The sequence below is a fragment of the Meles meles genome, chromosome 9 (assembly GCF_922984935.1).
Source record: "Meles meles chromosome 9, mMelMel3.1 paternal haplotype, whole genome shotgun sequence".
Taxonomy (NCBI): domain Eukaryota; kingdom Metazoa; phylum Chordata; class Mammalia; order Carnivora; family Mustelidae; genus Meles; species Meles meles.
In genome coordinates, this window is record NC_060074.1 from 3,763,089 (window position 1) to 3,780,482 (window position 17,394).

Here is a 17,394-nt window from a genome sequence, read left to right on the forward strand (position 1 = left end):
AACTAAAATAGTCTTGCACTAAATTTTATGAGGCATTTCATCTCATTCACAATTATAGTCTTGTTATTTGAGTATTTATTTTTCAAGTACCTTCAATTATAGTTTTCTTAGGAAAAGCAGACTTGTCAAAACATGAAATTATTCACTAGTGAACTGACCGCTAATAAAATTGGTTTCCATTTCTTAGTTTAACAGTAACAGCCTCTCACTGTCTTTGTTGCTTATGCTCCTGATAATGAGCAGTGTGGTAGTTAAGACGGTACAGTATTATAGTAGTCAATTTCTGTCTGTCACTTGCAAAGTGAGAAGTCATGCGCCAACTCTCAGGGTCTCATAAGTCCATGAAAGCGATCTTTGGGAAGTGCTCATGCTGTAGGCAGAGCCATTGACAAATGACATTCTAGCAGAATTATAAGAAGGATAATGATGTGAAGGTACTTCCAAGAGAATGATTTGGTTTTAAAATCAATGAATTATGTGAGGCCCTTGAAAAGTTGATAAAATTCTAGAATATTTTTTCAAGAATGACTTTTTATTATGCTGTGAGTAAGATACAAGGATTTCTTATCATGTTATAATTTGGTTTTGTCAAGTCAGAAAAATTATGCCAGAAAATTCAATTTTTTAAATTAATTTGAAGGGTTAGCTCAGAGTTACAATCTTTGTGTTCCTTTTGTTTTTTACTAAAGTATTTGTTTTTAAATTAAAATGTAACTTACATAAAATAAGGTGTACATCTCCTAAGTGCATATAGCTTTATGAATTTATATCAGTGATTAATTTTATCCTAAATTTTGTTAAAACTACAAGTTGTTTAGCCTTATAATTTTCAATCTTAAATACCTTCTTTCTAAGTTATCTTTTTATTTTTTACCAACTATCTTCCTCAAGTATTTACAGTAAAAAGACATACGACTTAGCCCATTCATTATTAAGGTATGTGAGGCCCCAAATTCCTCTAATACTGGCAGAGGTAAAACAAATACCTTGGTCTCTTAACTTCTAGTTTGTTGTTCTCTCCATTATCACATGCTTTTGTTCTTATTTGGGCCCGTAAGATATACTAACCATTAATTGTGTATTGAATTAAATGTTGGGTGCTATAAAAGGACACAAATACATGAGAAGACATGGCTTTATTCTAGTACAGAGTGATACCTTGTTTTTTGTATTTGGAGGAAATGGTTTATCATGTAATGGAAATTTTTATATTTGGAGGAAATGATTATAATGCAAGGTATGCATGTGATTGTTCTCTTAAACATTCTCTGTGTGGAAATGATTCTTTTAGGTAAGTTGACTTTGGACTAGAGCATATGTATTTTTAAATGAAAGGTAATAAGACAGGCTCTTGTTAGGTTTTAGAATGATTATCAAGTTGAAGTTATAGTCTGAGTTAGAAATTATCCCTAAACATGATAAGAATATTACATATTTTTACTATCTATTCCTATGTATTTATATTCCATAATATACTTGGAAGTAAGGTGGCTGGCCCTCTGGTGTATCTTTGCCTTTGATGTCTCCTCTAACCCCGTTTTGCCCAGAGGTGGTTATTAGTCCTGCCCAGTTTGACTGTGAATGAGTTTCACTCTGAATGAATGATTGACTGGTTTGTGTTGGGGCATAGTTCAGAGCACCTAGTATCCCAGTGAATAAAGGAAAGATCTCTGCCCTTACATTATAATAGAGTCAGTCAGTTTTTCCATTTTTAAACCTATTTTGTACTTCATTTAAACATCTTCATTTCAAACATCCCAGTTTGGAAACATATAAAGCTCTTTTGGTTCTATTGTTTAGATACATGGTAATAATAATGCCATTAATGCCAGCTCTAATACAGCTTACAAAGCTGGGTGCTGTTTATTTTAACAGGGCTGGAATTGTGAATAGATATGGTACACAGGCTAAGGTGTTTATAGACAAGGTCTCAGAGAATAGAGTGAGATCCAAACTGAGCCCTATTTAAAACTAACCACCACTGTGTAGCCATGATTAAACCTATGGGTGAAGAAGTGGTGACTGATTTCTAAAAGGGTTAGTTCATTTTATATGCTTAAATACTGGTAGGAGTAAAGGAGGGCCAAACCCTTTTGGCCTCAGAGGAAAATTTTCACATTGCTTATTTATTATCTAATTCTGAACCATATTATTACCTGCATACTTTTAAGCTTTTGCCTTTTTTTGCAGTATTTTTAAAATTTATATTTATTCTTTAATATCCAAGTAAACTTGTGGTAAAATTATGGGAAAACCTTTATAAATTAGAATTAAAATGTAAAAACTCCAGTTATTCAAATATTTTTTCCAGTTGATTTTAATTATTTTTTAAATCTACTTTTAAATAGGCATTCTATTGGAGATACCAAAGTTCCATTTTGTCTTCAGTCCTGTGTAAAACCTTTGAAATATGCCATTGCTGTTAATGATCTTGGAACAGAATATGTTCATCGATATGTTGGAAAAGAGCCAAGTGGATTAAGATTCAACAAACTGTTTTTAAATGAAGATGGTAAGAATAATATAAAAGTTCGAAAAAGAAATACCCCGTTTTCCTATTTAAATCTAAGAAGTTGGGACGTGTGGGTGAGTCCGTCGGTTGAGTGTCTACGTTTGGTTCAGGTCATGTGAGTGCCACATCGGGCTCCCTGTTTTTCCTTCTGCCTGCCTCCCGCCCTGCTTGTGCTCCCCCTCTCTGACAAAGAAATAAATAAAATCTCAGAAAAAAAAAACTAAGAAGTTATTTTTTAATATTTTTGAAGAAAATTAAAAACATCCATGCTTTTTTTCATTTCTCATGGAATTTCTGTTAAACCCATAGACTTAGTTTGTTTAATCACCTACTTTTAAAAATGTATATATATATTTAGGACTAGAGAGAAGATGGGGCAGGGAGTAAGATTTTTGTTTCACTTCTAACCACCTATAGGAGAATAGCTTGTAATAAAACCTCACAGTGTCTGGGATATGCTGTGAAATAACTCAGTGAGAATAGTTGGGAGTGCTGGCTATGAATTATTACTATATGTTGTAATTATTGAGGCTAGCATAGATGGCTATATGGATGTTTATTCTATTCTTCCTACTTTTGTATTTCATATATATTTGAAAACTTCCAGCATAACAAGTTTTTATAGTGGCTGTGGTTATAATAATGAATATTTTTGCTTTTTCTTTTATATAACATTTAATGTTTGAAAGAAACATGTTAAATAGTTGGATAACTAACAAATCTTACTACTTAATAGGAATTTAAAAGCAAAGGGGGAGGACAAAGGTAGTACTTTTGATCTAATAGAGGTTTTACTTTATTTATTTATTTTTAAAGAGTTTATTTATCAAGAGAGAAGGAGAACATGAGTGGGAGGAGAGGGAGAAGCAGACTCCCCACTGCGCAGGGAGCCCCACGCAGAACTCAATCCCAGTACCTGAGATCTCGACCAGAACCAAAGGCAGTTGTTACCCAGCTGAGTGTCCCAGGCACCCCGAAATACGTTTTTTGTTTGTTTGGTTGCTTGTTGTTTTCTGATAGAAGTTTTAATTCTAAACACCAACCTAATATTGGTTTCTATATTTCAGTTTTTCCGACATACACTGTATTGCTCATTTCGTGATGAGTGAAGATAGAATCAAAGAAAGAGTGAAGGAGTTTAATTGTTGCAATAGTGGTTGTGACAAATAGACTTTTGCAATTTTTGTGCTGGACAAAAATGAAATGTGCCTAATACTTGTTATTTGTTACTGTTTTTTTAATGAAGTTATAAAAATGTTATTTTCTTGGGGTGCTCGGGTGTGCGTCACCCAGTAAAGCATCCGACTCTTGATTTCTGTTCAGGTCATGTTCTCAAGGTCCTAGGATTGAGCCCATAGTGGGGCTCCGTGGTCAGCAGGGAGTCTGCTTGAGATTCTCTCTCTGCTTGTCCTTTGCCCCTCCCCACTGCGATCTTTTTCTCTAAAATAAAAGTTAAAAGAAAAAAGATGATATTTTCTTGTGCTTCTCTCTTTGTTTTGAGAGCAATTATATTTTCTTACTTAGTTTACCATAGTCTTTCTGTCCTGATGCTGCTGTTGATTTTATGGACATTATCATAAACCAACAATTTCAGTAAGGACATCATATGCAGAAGAACCTTATTTATTAAGCCCATTGACATTCATATTTAATATGGGAATAACTAGTATTTTTGTTCTATCAAGATAGAGCATTTTATAGGAAAAATTAATATTTTTCCATGTAAGCCAAAATAGAATAATCTAGGTGGTTCTGGTGAATTGTGATTGGCTTTGAGAGAGGTAGTTAAAGAACAGAAATGAACAAATACAGGAATTCAAATGTGAAGAAATATTTGAGAAACACAAAGAAATAAAATGGGCATGGAATACATGAACATACAAGTAATACCTTTTTTTGCTCTGTAGCTTTATGAGTTTAGAAATTATAATTTACTGACACAGTAGTCTATAAGAAAAAAATCATAAAAACTTAGGGATTTAGCACTGGTTTATAATTGAAATATGAAGTTTAACAAGAGGTTTTACCTTGATAGTCTTTGATTTTTTTTTCCAAGCCAAGTCCAGGAGTCTCAGAAGTAACGGGAAAATGAAGGCCTCACTATGCCACTTCTTCCCAAGTTCTGCATAGATTCTATGCTCTAAAGTTTTGGTTTTAAACTAGCCCCAGATAAAAACAATTTACCCGTCTTCTTCATACTTAAAACTTCAAGGGTAGATTTAAGATGAGACTATACACTTCATATATGTGCATGTGTCTGTGCATCTGGCATGATAAAATTTAGAAAAGTATGTGTGTCTATATTCTAGCTTTGTAAGCTTGTGGTCAGTTAGGATTAATGTGAATATAATAAAAAAATTACCGTACTCTTTTAACATCAATAGTTTTACAGTGTTTTTACAGCATAAAAACATTTCAGTCCTGTGGTGGAGAGTTGGTCTGATACTTTCTGTCAAGAAGTAGGTCACTTGATGGAGATATTCAATTTTTGGAAACAACTGTCACCTAGTGAAGTCTTTTTCTATCTTACAGTAGAAATTAGATTACTTAACACATACTTATATAGCCTTCTTCCACTCTGTTGTTAACAGGTTGTGCAGGGTAAGTGGATGTTGGTTCTTTGAGTAACTTATGTAGCTAATACTAAAGGATATGGCAGCAGTTACACATCTGTCTAATACATGCAGACAAAATACACTCTGATCTTACAAGTGTGTAATTGACAGAAGCCAAAATATATATGTGGGTTTATATTGTGAAAGATTTGAGAAAGAAAGGTGTTGAATTAATTTACATGAGGAAGACAGGACTGAATTTTATATAGGAAGAACAAAGTTTGGGTGGTTGGGTAAGTGGGCACTGCAGGATTAACCTTTATATAGAATATACTTTAATTTTTATATTGCCCTTTAAAATTCTAGTATAATACTTAAAATATAAATATCTGTGTCAAACTGAAATTAATACATTTTAGTTCTTTAGTGTGTACATCAGTACCCTTTGACGTAGCCTCAGTTATGATCCACACACATCTTTGTGAGGTTCATATGCTTAGCAGTTGGAGAACTTTTGCTAGTCTAGAATAATGCATGTTTTGTCACTTTGGAGAATAAATACTGGCTAAAATTAAACAGTTTTGTGCGTTCTAGTTAAAAGTGCCCCAAATTTCATATGTTGCCCATGTCCATTTTGTCATTACACCAGGCTAATTTTTGTCATTACTTCAGATGGTAGATTTTATTCATTAGCTTAATATGCTAATAATGAATGCTGCTGTCATGAGTATTTTTTAAATGAAAGTTCTAAATAGAACCTTTCAATTCTCCCCTCCTACCTAGAGTGGAGCAGGAAGCAAGTAGATTTTATAGTCACAGATTTTAGACTGAGGTTTTAGACTGCAGTAATGCTGGTGTTATATTATAGTATCTGGTATATTTCCAAACATTGAGGTGTCTGGCTTTTGAGCCAAAGGCAGAGAGAGCAGTTGCTTACATCTGAAAATTGCAGCGTCATGCCATGAAATGGTTTAATGTTCTTTGAAAGGTTGTCTTGAATGTAGCTGATGTGATATTTGCTGAATATTTATGATCTAGATAATATTAAATGCACACATTGATGTGTTATCATTGGAATATACACATTAATTGCCTCCTAAAGGCTCTAGAGCCTAAACATGATAATATCACAAAACCATGAAAGGGCAGACACATAAACAGCTGCACACACATAGATACAAACGAATGTAGCACAGGCTGATTTCTGTATTGTTTTCTGTCTGTATCTTTTTTTTTTTTTTCCAGGTGAATAATATTGGAAATTTTTTGTTTCTTGGCTCCCTTTTGCCACGTAATACTTTCTTTGACAGTAGTTGCTGTCATTTTGTGTGACCTACAGAAGGCAGACTTCTCAGTGAGATTTGGGATAGGTGAACTCTTGATTGTAAATACTGTGATATTATACTAAATTTTAACATTTGGAGCTAATCATCATCATGGGTAACCCAAAATGTACAGTGTTTAAACCGTAGCTGCTAAATCACATTGTTGATATTATATCGAGGGGAAACTGGTAAACTGTCAATCACCTAATAGTCTGTCTTTATTTTTTTAAAATAAAGAAAAATTTAACGGTGTTATTGGGAGATACTTCACATGCCATATAATTCACCCATTTAGAGCATAGAGTTCAGTGGCTTTTAGTGTATTAATAGAGTTGTACAGTCGTTACCACAATCCATTTTGGGACACTTTTGCCACCCCAAAATGATACCCTGTACCTATTAGCAGTGAGTATCCATTTCTCTCCTACCCCTGGCGACTAGTAATCTACTTCCTGTCTCTATAGATTAGCTTGCTCTGGGGGTGCCTGGGTGACTCTGTCATGACTTTTTCGGCTTAGGTCATGATCGTGATCACAGGGTATGAGATCCAGCCCTGTGTGCTTAAGATTCTTTCTCTCCCTGTACCCCCAGCCCCCTGCTTGCTCACTCACTCTCTTAAAAAAACAAAAGATTTCTTTGAAAAAAATGGATGGTATTTTGATAGGGATTGCATTAAATGTGTAGATTGCTTTAGGTAGCATAGACATTTTCACAATATTTATTCTTCCAATCCAGGAGCATGGAACATTTTTCCATTTTTTTGTGTCTTCCTCAATTTCTTTCATGAGTACTTTATAATTTTCTGTGTATAGATTCTTAGTCTCTTTGGTTAGGTTTATTCCTAGGTATCTTATAGTTTTGGGTACAATTGTAAATGGGATTGACTCCTTAATTTCTCTTTCTTCAGTCTTGTTGTTGGTGTACAGAAATGCGAAACAAGATGGGATTGGGAGGGAGACAAACCATAAATGACTCTTAATCTCACAAAACAAACTGGGGGTTGCTGTGGGGAGGTGGGATTGGGGGAGGGGGAGCGGGCTATGGACATTGGGGAGGGGAAGCGAACCATAAGAGACTATGGACTCTGAAAAACAACCTGAGGGTTTTGAAGGGTCAGGGGTGGGAGGTTGGGGCAACCTGAGGGTTTTGAAGGGTCAGGGGTGGGAGGTTGGGGGAACAGGTGGTGGGTAATGGAGAGGGCACGTTTTGCATGGAGCACTGGGTGTTGTGCAAAAAGAATGAATACTGTTACGCTGAAAAAATAAATAAAATGAGAAAAAAAAAAAAAAACAAAAGATTATTTGCCTGTTCTGGATATTTTATATAAATGAAATCTCATGATACTTGGTCTTTTATGACTGGCCTGTTTTACTTAGCGTATGAAAGTGCTCTCATGTGGTAGACTGCATCCGTACTTCGCTTTTTAAAAATTGCATTGAAGAGGGTACGTGCTATGGTGAGTGCTGAGAAGTGTAAGCCTGATGATTCACAAACTGTACCCCTGAGGCAAATAATACATTATATGTTAGTAAAAATAATAACAAAATAATAATAGTTAACAAAAAACCCCGATACTCTCCTATTTATGATTCATAAAACAAGAAAATAGTTAATAGAATTAGAAAAAAAAATTGCTGAATAACATTGCATTGTATGGGTAATAATATCACAATAAAAATATCACATTGTGTTTAGACATTCAACAGTTGACAGGATGTTTAAATTGTTTTTCACCTTTTGACTATTACATATAATGCTGCTGTGAGCATTGGTTTGAAAATTTTTATTGCATGTATTTATGTATTTCTATTTGTTTTAAGATTTTATTTATTTACTTGATAGAGATCACAAGTAGGCAGAGAGGCAGGCAGAGAGAGAGGGGGAAGCTGGCTCCCTGCTGAGCAGAGAGCCTGATGTGGGGCTTGATCCCAGGACTCTGGGATCATGACCCTAGCCGAAGGCAGAGGCTTAACCACTGAGCCACCCAGGCGCCCCTATTTATTTCTATTTTTATTGGTTATATACCTGGGAATGGAATTGCTCAGTCATATGGAAACTGTTAACTGTTGAAGAACTGCCAGGCTGTTCTCCAGAGCTCAGAGTTATTTAGTTATAGATTCATTTTATAGAAGGTAACTTGCTTAAAATTTAAGGAAAATAATAATTATGCAGTAAGTCAATTCTGTTGGATTGTCAAGTTAGATATGAATTTGTTCCCCCCAAAATAAATCACTACCACAAACAGGTAAATTAGGAATTGTGCTTTCGGATAAATGTTTTCAGTGTCCTAAGGCCTTAATATTTGGCATTTGTGCCATGCCATAAATGACAGGGTAATCAATTGAGATTTGAAATTCTATTTGTTCTAAGATTTAGAAGAGATAGGATTTTGGAAGAACTTAAATTTGAAGTATTTTAAAAATAAACACATCTTTATTGTCAGGAAATATAGAAAAATACAGAATATCATTTGAATCCCATGTAATATTTTTATCATAGGTATATCCCTTTATAGTGTTTGTGTTTTCTTTTTCTGCATATGTATGTATATTCATAAAAACAGAAATAAAGCACTTTTTTTTAAAGATTTTTATTTATTTATTTTTTTAAAAATATTTTATTTATTTGACAGAGAGAAATCACAACTAGGCAGAGAGGCAGGCAGAGAGAGAGGAGGAAGCAGGCTCCCTGCGGAGCAGAGAGCCGGATGTGGGGCTCGATCCCAGGACCCTGGGATCGTGACCTGAGCTGAAGGCAGAGGCTTTAACCCACTGAGCCACCCAGGCACCCCTAAAGATTTTTATTTATTTGATGGAAAGAGCACAAGTAGGCAGGGGGTAGGCAGAAGTAGAGAGCCCAATGCAGGGCTGATCCCCCGACCCCAGGATCATGACCTGAGTGGAGGGCAGATGCTTAACCGACTGAGCCACCCAGGTGTCCCCAAAATAAGGTGTTTTAAAAAGCAAGAGTGGTTTCATACTAGATATGCTTTTTTCAAGATTATTTTTAATAATATTATTCGAGTGCATAAGGGTGTGCCATTTACATTTAAGCATTTCATGTTTTACTTCATTCAAAATTATGACTCACTGAGGTGTTGATGTTCTTTATTACTCCCAACATACAGTGGGAAAATTGAAGCACAGCGAAGTTCAGTTACTTGCCTGCAGTCAAATAGCTAGTAAATGGCAGAGTTAGGAAATTTTGATGTAGTTTTATACTGCTATTCACTGTCTTTCAAAACATACGAATCTTTGTTTTCCTATATAATTATTATAGAAATATATTATTGGTTTGATAAGTAAATGACTTAAATGCATTCTTTCACCCTCTCTTCCCCCTGCCAAAAAAAAGAGTAACGATATCTTACATAAAGAAAATAGATATATGTTCACGGGAAATACCTGTGCATCATGGAAAATGATACCAAGTATTTGAAATGATGCTGTTGTTTTTATATTTTACAGATAAGCCACACAATCCTATGGTAAATGCTGGTGCAATTGTTGTGACTTCATTAATAAAGGTAAAATGTTGACAATTCCTTTTAACCTAGTAAGTTTTTAAAAATAACTAAGGCATAAAGATGAATCTTGGATTATTTATGTAGAACTATGAAAAGTTTTTTAAAAAATCTTATGGTATAAAGCTAAAATTCTTATTTATTTAACAATAAATAATACAATCTCAAGGACGAAATTAAAGAACAGATGACTCATTATAAGAGTTACTCAGTTACCCTTGACCTGAAGATCTGGCAAAAAGTCAAAAAGAAGTCTCTGCTGAACAATAGGCACAGAGGTTTTTCTTCTTAAAGTTTTGATATTTTTTTCTTCCCTTTCCTTTTGGCTCTTTGAAAATAAACAGATATAAACACAGTTAAAAGCATTTTACTGTTAACTGTTTGTCATCAGCATATGTAGGAACAAATGTTTTGGTACTTTGTGTTAAGACAAAGTACATTTACCCTTGAATATTCCGAAGTCCTACTACTCTCAGGAGCTACATTCATGATTTTCATTTGAACTTCTTTCATTTGTTTTGCTTATTATCATAACTAAAATAAGTAAGACTTATTCCAATTATTAAGTTATATTATTTTTCTTATGTATTGTTTTACATTGTCTGTTTTGATTTAGTGTCTGGTTTGCCTTAATAATTGGAAGCTCTAATGTTGTTTGGAATAAGTATTTGAAAATGATTTGAGTGCGTGATACTGTTTAGATTTTTAATTTCTAATTATAAATTTCATTTATATTAAAATAAATCTCACTTATGTTTGGAACACTTGTATACTTTCTTCAGTGAATCTGTGTTTATCTCTTCCAAGCATAAAAAACATAACAACATGGCTTTGTAGATGCATTAGTAAAGATGGGATACCCTGGTTACATAAAGAATATTTGGGCCTTCGGCCCAATTAATAAAAATATATCTAATTTCTATACTGGAACTCCTTTTTCATAAATTTTTTATGTTCATGAGAAAAGGCTTTAAAATAGAAGACTACTACCATAAGAATTATGTATGTTTAGTTGTTATTTTAGGACAAATACTTTATAAGCGTTCGTCCACTTAATCCTTGTAACTCTAGTGAGATAGGTATTATACCAAGGATTATTCTTTAACTCATTTTAGAAGACTGGAAATTTTTATTTTGCCCATTATAATATTTAGCTATTCATGACTGTTTTAACTAAGATAAAAATTGTCAATTTGAGGTAAAAGAATATTTGTTTATTGTAGAAAATTATAATACAGATCTGTGCTAGCCACAGTCCTTCTTTCAGGTAGCTTGCTTACCTTGTAGTGTGTGATGGACACGAGTATAAATGGGTCCTTACAGTGAAATTTAGTAAACACTGTGGTGAGAGAAAAGTCTCATTAATAATTGTTTAGATTTGAATAAGTAACAAATTAGAGGTAAGGAGAGCTGTAATAACACAACCTATGTATTAGTGCTTGCTTGATGAGAAACCAGTAGAATGGTTCTAAACCTTCTTTGGGTCTTCCCAGAAAAATGTTCACTTAATGATGATTTTATATTAACTAAGGAGTTTACAGACCCTTTGAAGCTGATCTGTGAGTCCAAGTTGAAGAACTCTCATATTGGAGAAAGAGTAACATAGCACATCAATAATATTTTCAGGAAAGGGCATGTATAAATGATTAAAGGAAGCTTTCCTTAACTGCATGCATTTAAACATCTTTTGTTTAATGATTCATGGGTTTCATAGACTATGCTGAAATGCTGCATGTGAGAAATGCATGTCTGGTCATATCACAACATTACTTCCTCCGTCTCACTTCTCCTGTTTGGTCATGAGCCATAAAAGTCCCGTTGAGCCACATTAATATGAAACAGTGAAAAAAACCACATATACACAACATAAATGTGGTTCAGTGTCCAACAGTGCAAGAGTTTAACTGAGTCATCTTGTATTTAAATTTGATCGGTGATTTTAAACATATAAACATTTTTAATTTACTGGCAAAGTTGAAAATGAGGCTTTGGGATATAGTTCATATTTAAGGTCACTTTCTTGGAATGTTTGTTTTGCTTTTAGAAGTGTTTCACAAGTTTTTTTTCTCTTTCTTTAATGAAGTTCATCTAAGTCTTGGAGGGGTAAGCTTCATCTCCCTCTGTAAAACTGACTGTCCCGGAATGTAATACTTCTTTAGGTTGTTTTTTTTTGTTTTGTGTTTTTTGGGTTTTTTTTTTTTTAAAGAATTCAGAACTCCTCTAAAAATCTGTATGTGATCTGTGAAAGTTGTATGATCACATATTTATGAATTGGTAATCGAAATTGAGGTAACAAAACCGTAGCTGAAAGGGTCTTCAAGTTCAGCCTACTTACTTTATGCAGCGAGGAAACGGAGACTAGACAGGGATTGACAGCAGTAGAGCGGGGCCTGAGCCAAATCTGGTTTGTTTGCGCTTCATTACAGTTCAGTCGACCATAGTTAATGTAGGTGTTTGCTGCTTCTCTTGATGACATCTTTGTCTTGACCTAGCATGGTTATATTGTCCAAAAAGCAGGAATTTTATTTTCTTAATTTTAACTGGCTCAAAAGATAACAATTTATTGGCTTAAAAGTCACATCTGATTTTTAGTGGGTGTAATACAGTCATTCTTTGGACATTAGTCAGTACCTGCTGTCTGTAAGGAACTAATGCTTTCTCAGGGAGCTTGCATTTGAGTATCCAAAGCGTGGATATTTTACCGTGGCTACTAGATGTGAATTTTATTTTTTAGCGCTTTTAGTTGATGACGTTAAGGATTTTTTTTTTTCAAACTTCAACTTTATGTGGTGCTATTAAAACCTTCTGCTCATGTTAGTCTTCTCCCGCCCCACCCCAAATAATTAAGTAGAGTCTTTAGTAAGACTCTTTATTTCTTAATTTTGTAGTATTGATATTTTTTCCTTGTAGGATTGGAGATGATCCTCAGGAAATGGGGGAAGAGGCAGAGCAAATGTTCAAAAGGATTAGCAGATTGTGGAAAAGAGGAGGATTTGGACAGAAGGAACCTGTTGCATAAATTCTTAACTACTAAACTTATAGGAAAACTCCAATATTTAAAATTGTAAACAAAGCTTATATAGGTAAATACCTTCAAAAAACCAAATGTCATTTTGTACTTAAAATGCACATAATTAAACAACTATAAAATTAATATCCTTTTTTTTTTCTTTGTGGTAACTACTAAGTTTAAAGGAATACTTTCTGATGCAGTTTGTTTTATCTGATGATGATAATATGGTTGCTTGGTTTAAAAGGAAGAGTAAAAATAAATTTGAAAGGAGCACAGTTAACTCTGGATGAAATAGCAGTATACGTATGTAATTTTTTTCTTTGTAGTGGTAAAAACTTCACCTAGATTTAGTTTAAAAGTTAAGATCTTCAGATAACTTGAGGGTTAGGGTGGGAAATGAGGACAGTGGATTTCAAGATAATTGCCATAATTCTGCTTTTGTATTTTAAAGGTAAAGCATAAGTTACATTGTCTTCTGTGTTTATGTCTCTCCTTATTCTGGTGGTATTTTCCAGTTTTTGTCATTTAAAGAAGTCTGATTTTTTTTTTTTAAATCAGAAATGTTTTTAAATTTTAAAAATCAGATTTTTTTTTTCTTTTTAAAAGACAATTCAGTCATTCTCCATGAAAATAGGATGAATTTAGTTGGTATGTATGTAGTGCTCAGTTTGGTTATGTTAGCAGCAACCTTTTGGATATGCCTGTGAGCCACACTTTTAAGGTGGTTTATGGCTCTGGGGAGCACTGGGTGATGCTTTGGATTTGGTGATTTTATTATGTTATTGTTTTATTCACTCCAGGTTTATATCAGTTGGATTGGTTGAGGGGTTTTTTTAATGAAAGGCAAATAATTTATTGCCAACAGAACTTTCTATATTTAGGGTTAATTTAGATAATACTAGATTTAGAGTATTATTTTTTACCTGTAATATCTATTGTGACTCCTCAAGTATTATTTAGCTTTAAAGCATTTTCTGTGGCAAGATTAAACTAAGAGTATTCCATAAAATCATTTTTAGTTACTTCTTTTTGCCTCTTTTATGCCTCTTTCCTCTTTCCTCTGTGATTGCTAATTTTCGATTGGCTTTTACGCCTCCATACTTTATGAATGAAATCAAGTGATATACTTACAAAATAACTGATTAATGCATGGACTTCAAATGAATCATTTTTATATTAAATTTATTAGCATATGTCCCTGTTAACTGTAATATTTTCACCTATGTTTTAATGTATAATTCATCATTGAATTCAGGAGTATGTTGTAAAAACAAGCTATAAAAACACTCCAACATGGTTATATTAATTCTTTTAACAGCCAGTGTTTAAAACTCTGTGCCTGTTTATCACATTTTCATTCATAAAGTTTTCTTTAATTAAATGGAAATTTCTTAAGTTAGTGTAGGTATGTTTACAGAGGAACTAATTTGTATACTTTTCTAGTCTCTGGATCTGATTACTACTGTTTTCAAACAAAACATGGTTTGCTTTTTAAAAGTCATTTGATCTCCAGGTTCCTGTAAGTCTTTTTTAACATATGAAAATCCCTTTAGAAACTTCCTTTCTCTCTATGGAGGGACACAATTTACATGTGTATTATCAGTCACTCCTTACAATTACAGTGCAGCTCATTCTGCCCATGAGAACTGTCCCCTTCCTTTAATAAAAACACTTTCTCACACACACCAAAAGAAAAAAAAAAATTTCACTTGGTGAATGTATTTTCTCCTATTTATTTTTTTTTGAGTTTTCCTAATATACTTACTATGTATCACTATAACTTTTTCTAGAATTAACATATCTAATAATGGTTGTAGAGTGACTTAAAACTGGGCTAAGCATAATCCTGTTATGGGAGTTTTTTTTTCCCAAGAGATAAAGGGGCATTAGTAGTTTTAAGACTATCAGTTTCCAAATTTCAGTTTTCATATGTGTCTTTCTTAAAATTAGATTGCCTTTGGGGCGCCTGGGTGGCTCAGTGGGTTAAAGCCTCTGCCTTCTGCTCAGGTCATGATCCCAGGGACCTGGGATCGAGCCCCACATCCGGCTCTCTGCTCCGCAGGGAGCCTGCTTTCTCCTCTCTCTCTACCTGCCTCTCTGCCTAGTTGTGATTTCTCTCTGTCAAATAAAAAAAAAAAAAATTTTAAAAAAAATTAGATTGCCTTTGTCCAGATTTCCTTCCAGTTTTCATTAGAAGGCATACTTCACATGCATCCCAAATTTTACTATAGTGCACTGCTTTAGGTTGTAAAAACCTCTAGGGCACCAACAAAAAAGAACATTTTGAAATATTAGAGTCAGTGGTATTGAGGGAGGATATGAATCATTGCAAAGAATGGAGCAGCCCTTTGTATACAAGGTTGTTACTAGGTCTTTGGTTTCAACGAAATGCACAGAGAATCTAATCAAGTTGTTAGTAAGAGCATTAAGTATAAGTTTTACGGATGGGCTGACTTTTATATGTAAAGAGCCGAGTGGTATTGCTGTAACAGAACCTTTCCTATTTCAATCTACTCCTCTGTTGTCAGCAAGATTTCTCAACTCATACATCTGGAAAATTTTAAATAGGAAGATTTAATTTCTTAATTTTAGCTATAGAAAGTAACTGCTGTAAATTAAGATGGGACATTATTAACAAATAAACATTTTTTTTCTTCAACTTTTTTTATGAAAAATTTCAAACATATACAAAATAAACATGATAGTATAACTAGCCCCCATGTACCCATTCCTGGCTTCTGATTTTCATAACATCTCTTCTTCCACCCCTCTGTAACCCTCTACTAGATAATGATAGAGAATGATGATGGATTTTTTTTTTTTTTTTACAGTTTACATTTTTGCCTTTGGGGGTTTAGTCTATTTTTTATGTGTGCTTTTTCTTTCACATCTTTGCAAATAAACTTTATACAGTTTTTTTTGTTTGTTTGTTTTTAGAAATTAACTTTTTGTAATGAAATCCCTGGGATACACCGAATCCTCCCAAGAGATACGGGGGCAAATATATTTTATTGACTTAAATTAAATACTATTTTCAGGGTAGATAGTAAGAACCAACATTGATCAAGTGCTTTTACATTTAAATGGGGGAAGGTTTGGGGAGAGACTTTCTTGGGTCAACAAAAATCAGTGAGATACTTTATTTGGCTTGTTTATATAATCTGCCTAGGACATTTCAAATAGCTTCTCCAAAATTATATAATGATTGACATTTGTAAATATCAGTTGTTTTTAAAGAACAGCATAGAAGCAAAACTCAATTGTGCTTTAATTTAGTAAGCTGCAAAGTAGACCAAGCATGGAACCATAGTCTAGAGTTGAAAGGTTTTTTTTCTGTTCTTTTTATTAAATGTGACAGCTAAATAAAGAAAATTTGTATTTGTTTTGTAGGGACAGTTTAGGTCAGAGAATGAAAGTTCAGTATAACCTGTCTATTTTACATTGATTAATTGTATAATGGTAATTACCCATGTAACATCCCAATGCAAATGCTGACATCCTTTTCCAAAAGAGTTGTGTTTTTTTTTTTTTTTGTGCTTTTTCAAAGGTTAAAAAGGTTTTTGTGGTTTAAATGTTGTTACATATTTTACAGCATTAGGATCTATGGAATATTTTGACAACTGCAACAGTTCAATGAAGTTGGTAATTTCTTCTTTTAATTATTTTTCATTGAACAGCTTTCGACTTACATTTCTACATTTTGAATTCTGGTGTATTATAAGGAAAGAAAACTTAAAATATGTCAAAAGGCACTTTAGAGAAAATACATAGATAGTGATTACAAAATGGCTGTAGCTAAATTATCCTTATCTTGTTTAAGCTTTGTTAATGCCGAATTTTGATGAAATAGTGTGTTCTTTTCAGCTACTGATTGTATATGTGATTGACATCCTTCCTTAAATAAGTTGATTTGTAAGGTTTCATGGATTATCAGCCACATCCTAGTCCACTTGTAAAGTGGAGAATGAACCTGGCTTTATTCAGTTAAATAATTCTGTGGTACAGGTTTTCCCCCTCATAATAAAATTTGAAAGTGTAATGTTTTGGAATTTTTGAGGGTAAAATTAAGAAATTTGTTTAAAAATTTTTAGCTGTCAAATTATTTTAAACCTGTTTTAAAAATTAGAGATGTATTGTTTCTGTTGGGTGCACATCACCAATTAATACGTTTGATTTCAGATCTACATCTTACTGCTTTGTAAACTTCGCCGAGGTAAAATGAAACCATTTGGCTACTTGAACTGATCACGTTACATAGGTTTTTTTCCTATTGACATTGCAGTAGCTAACATACCAGAAATAGCAGTGACGAAACAATACATCTTCCATGCTCTGAATTGGCATAATGCTAAATTCAAATGTAGCTAATTTTTTTAGAGACTATGGAATATTATATTTTTTAGTTCAAGTATTGTTAATACATTTGAGATGTTAAAGGTAGAGCTTTCTTTACACTAGCAGAATGT

At 33.5% G+C, this 17,394-nt stretch overlaps 1 protein-coding gene across 3 annotated transcripts in view; it reads left to right on the forward strand.

Moving 5' to 3' along the window:
• The window catches only part of GLS (glutaminase), an 81,811-nt gene that overhangs the window by 20,124 nt on the left and 44,293 nt on the right, over nucleotides 1-17,394 (forward strand). For all 3 annotated transcript variants that reach the window (XM_046018500.1, XM_046018501.1, XM_046018504.1), the window contains exons 6-7: nucleotides 2,349-2,512; nucleotides 9,860-9,918. In XM_046018500.1, the coding sequence (XP_045874456.1) occupies nucleotides 2,349-2,512; nucleotides 9,860-9,918 (223 nt within the window). The remainder of the gene's footprint in view (nucleotides 1-2,348; nucleotides 2,513-9,859; nucleotides 9,919-17,394) is intronic.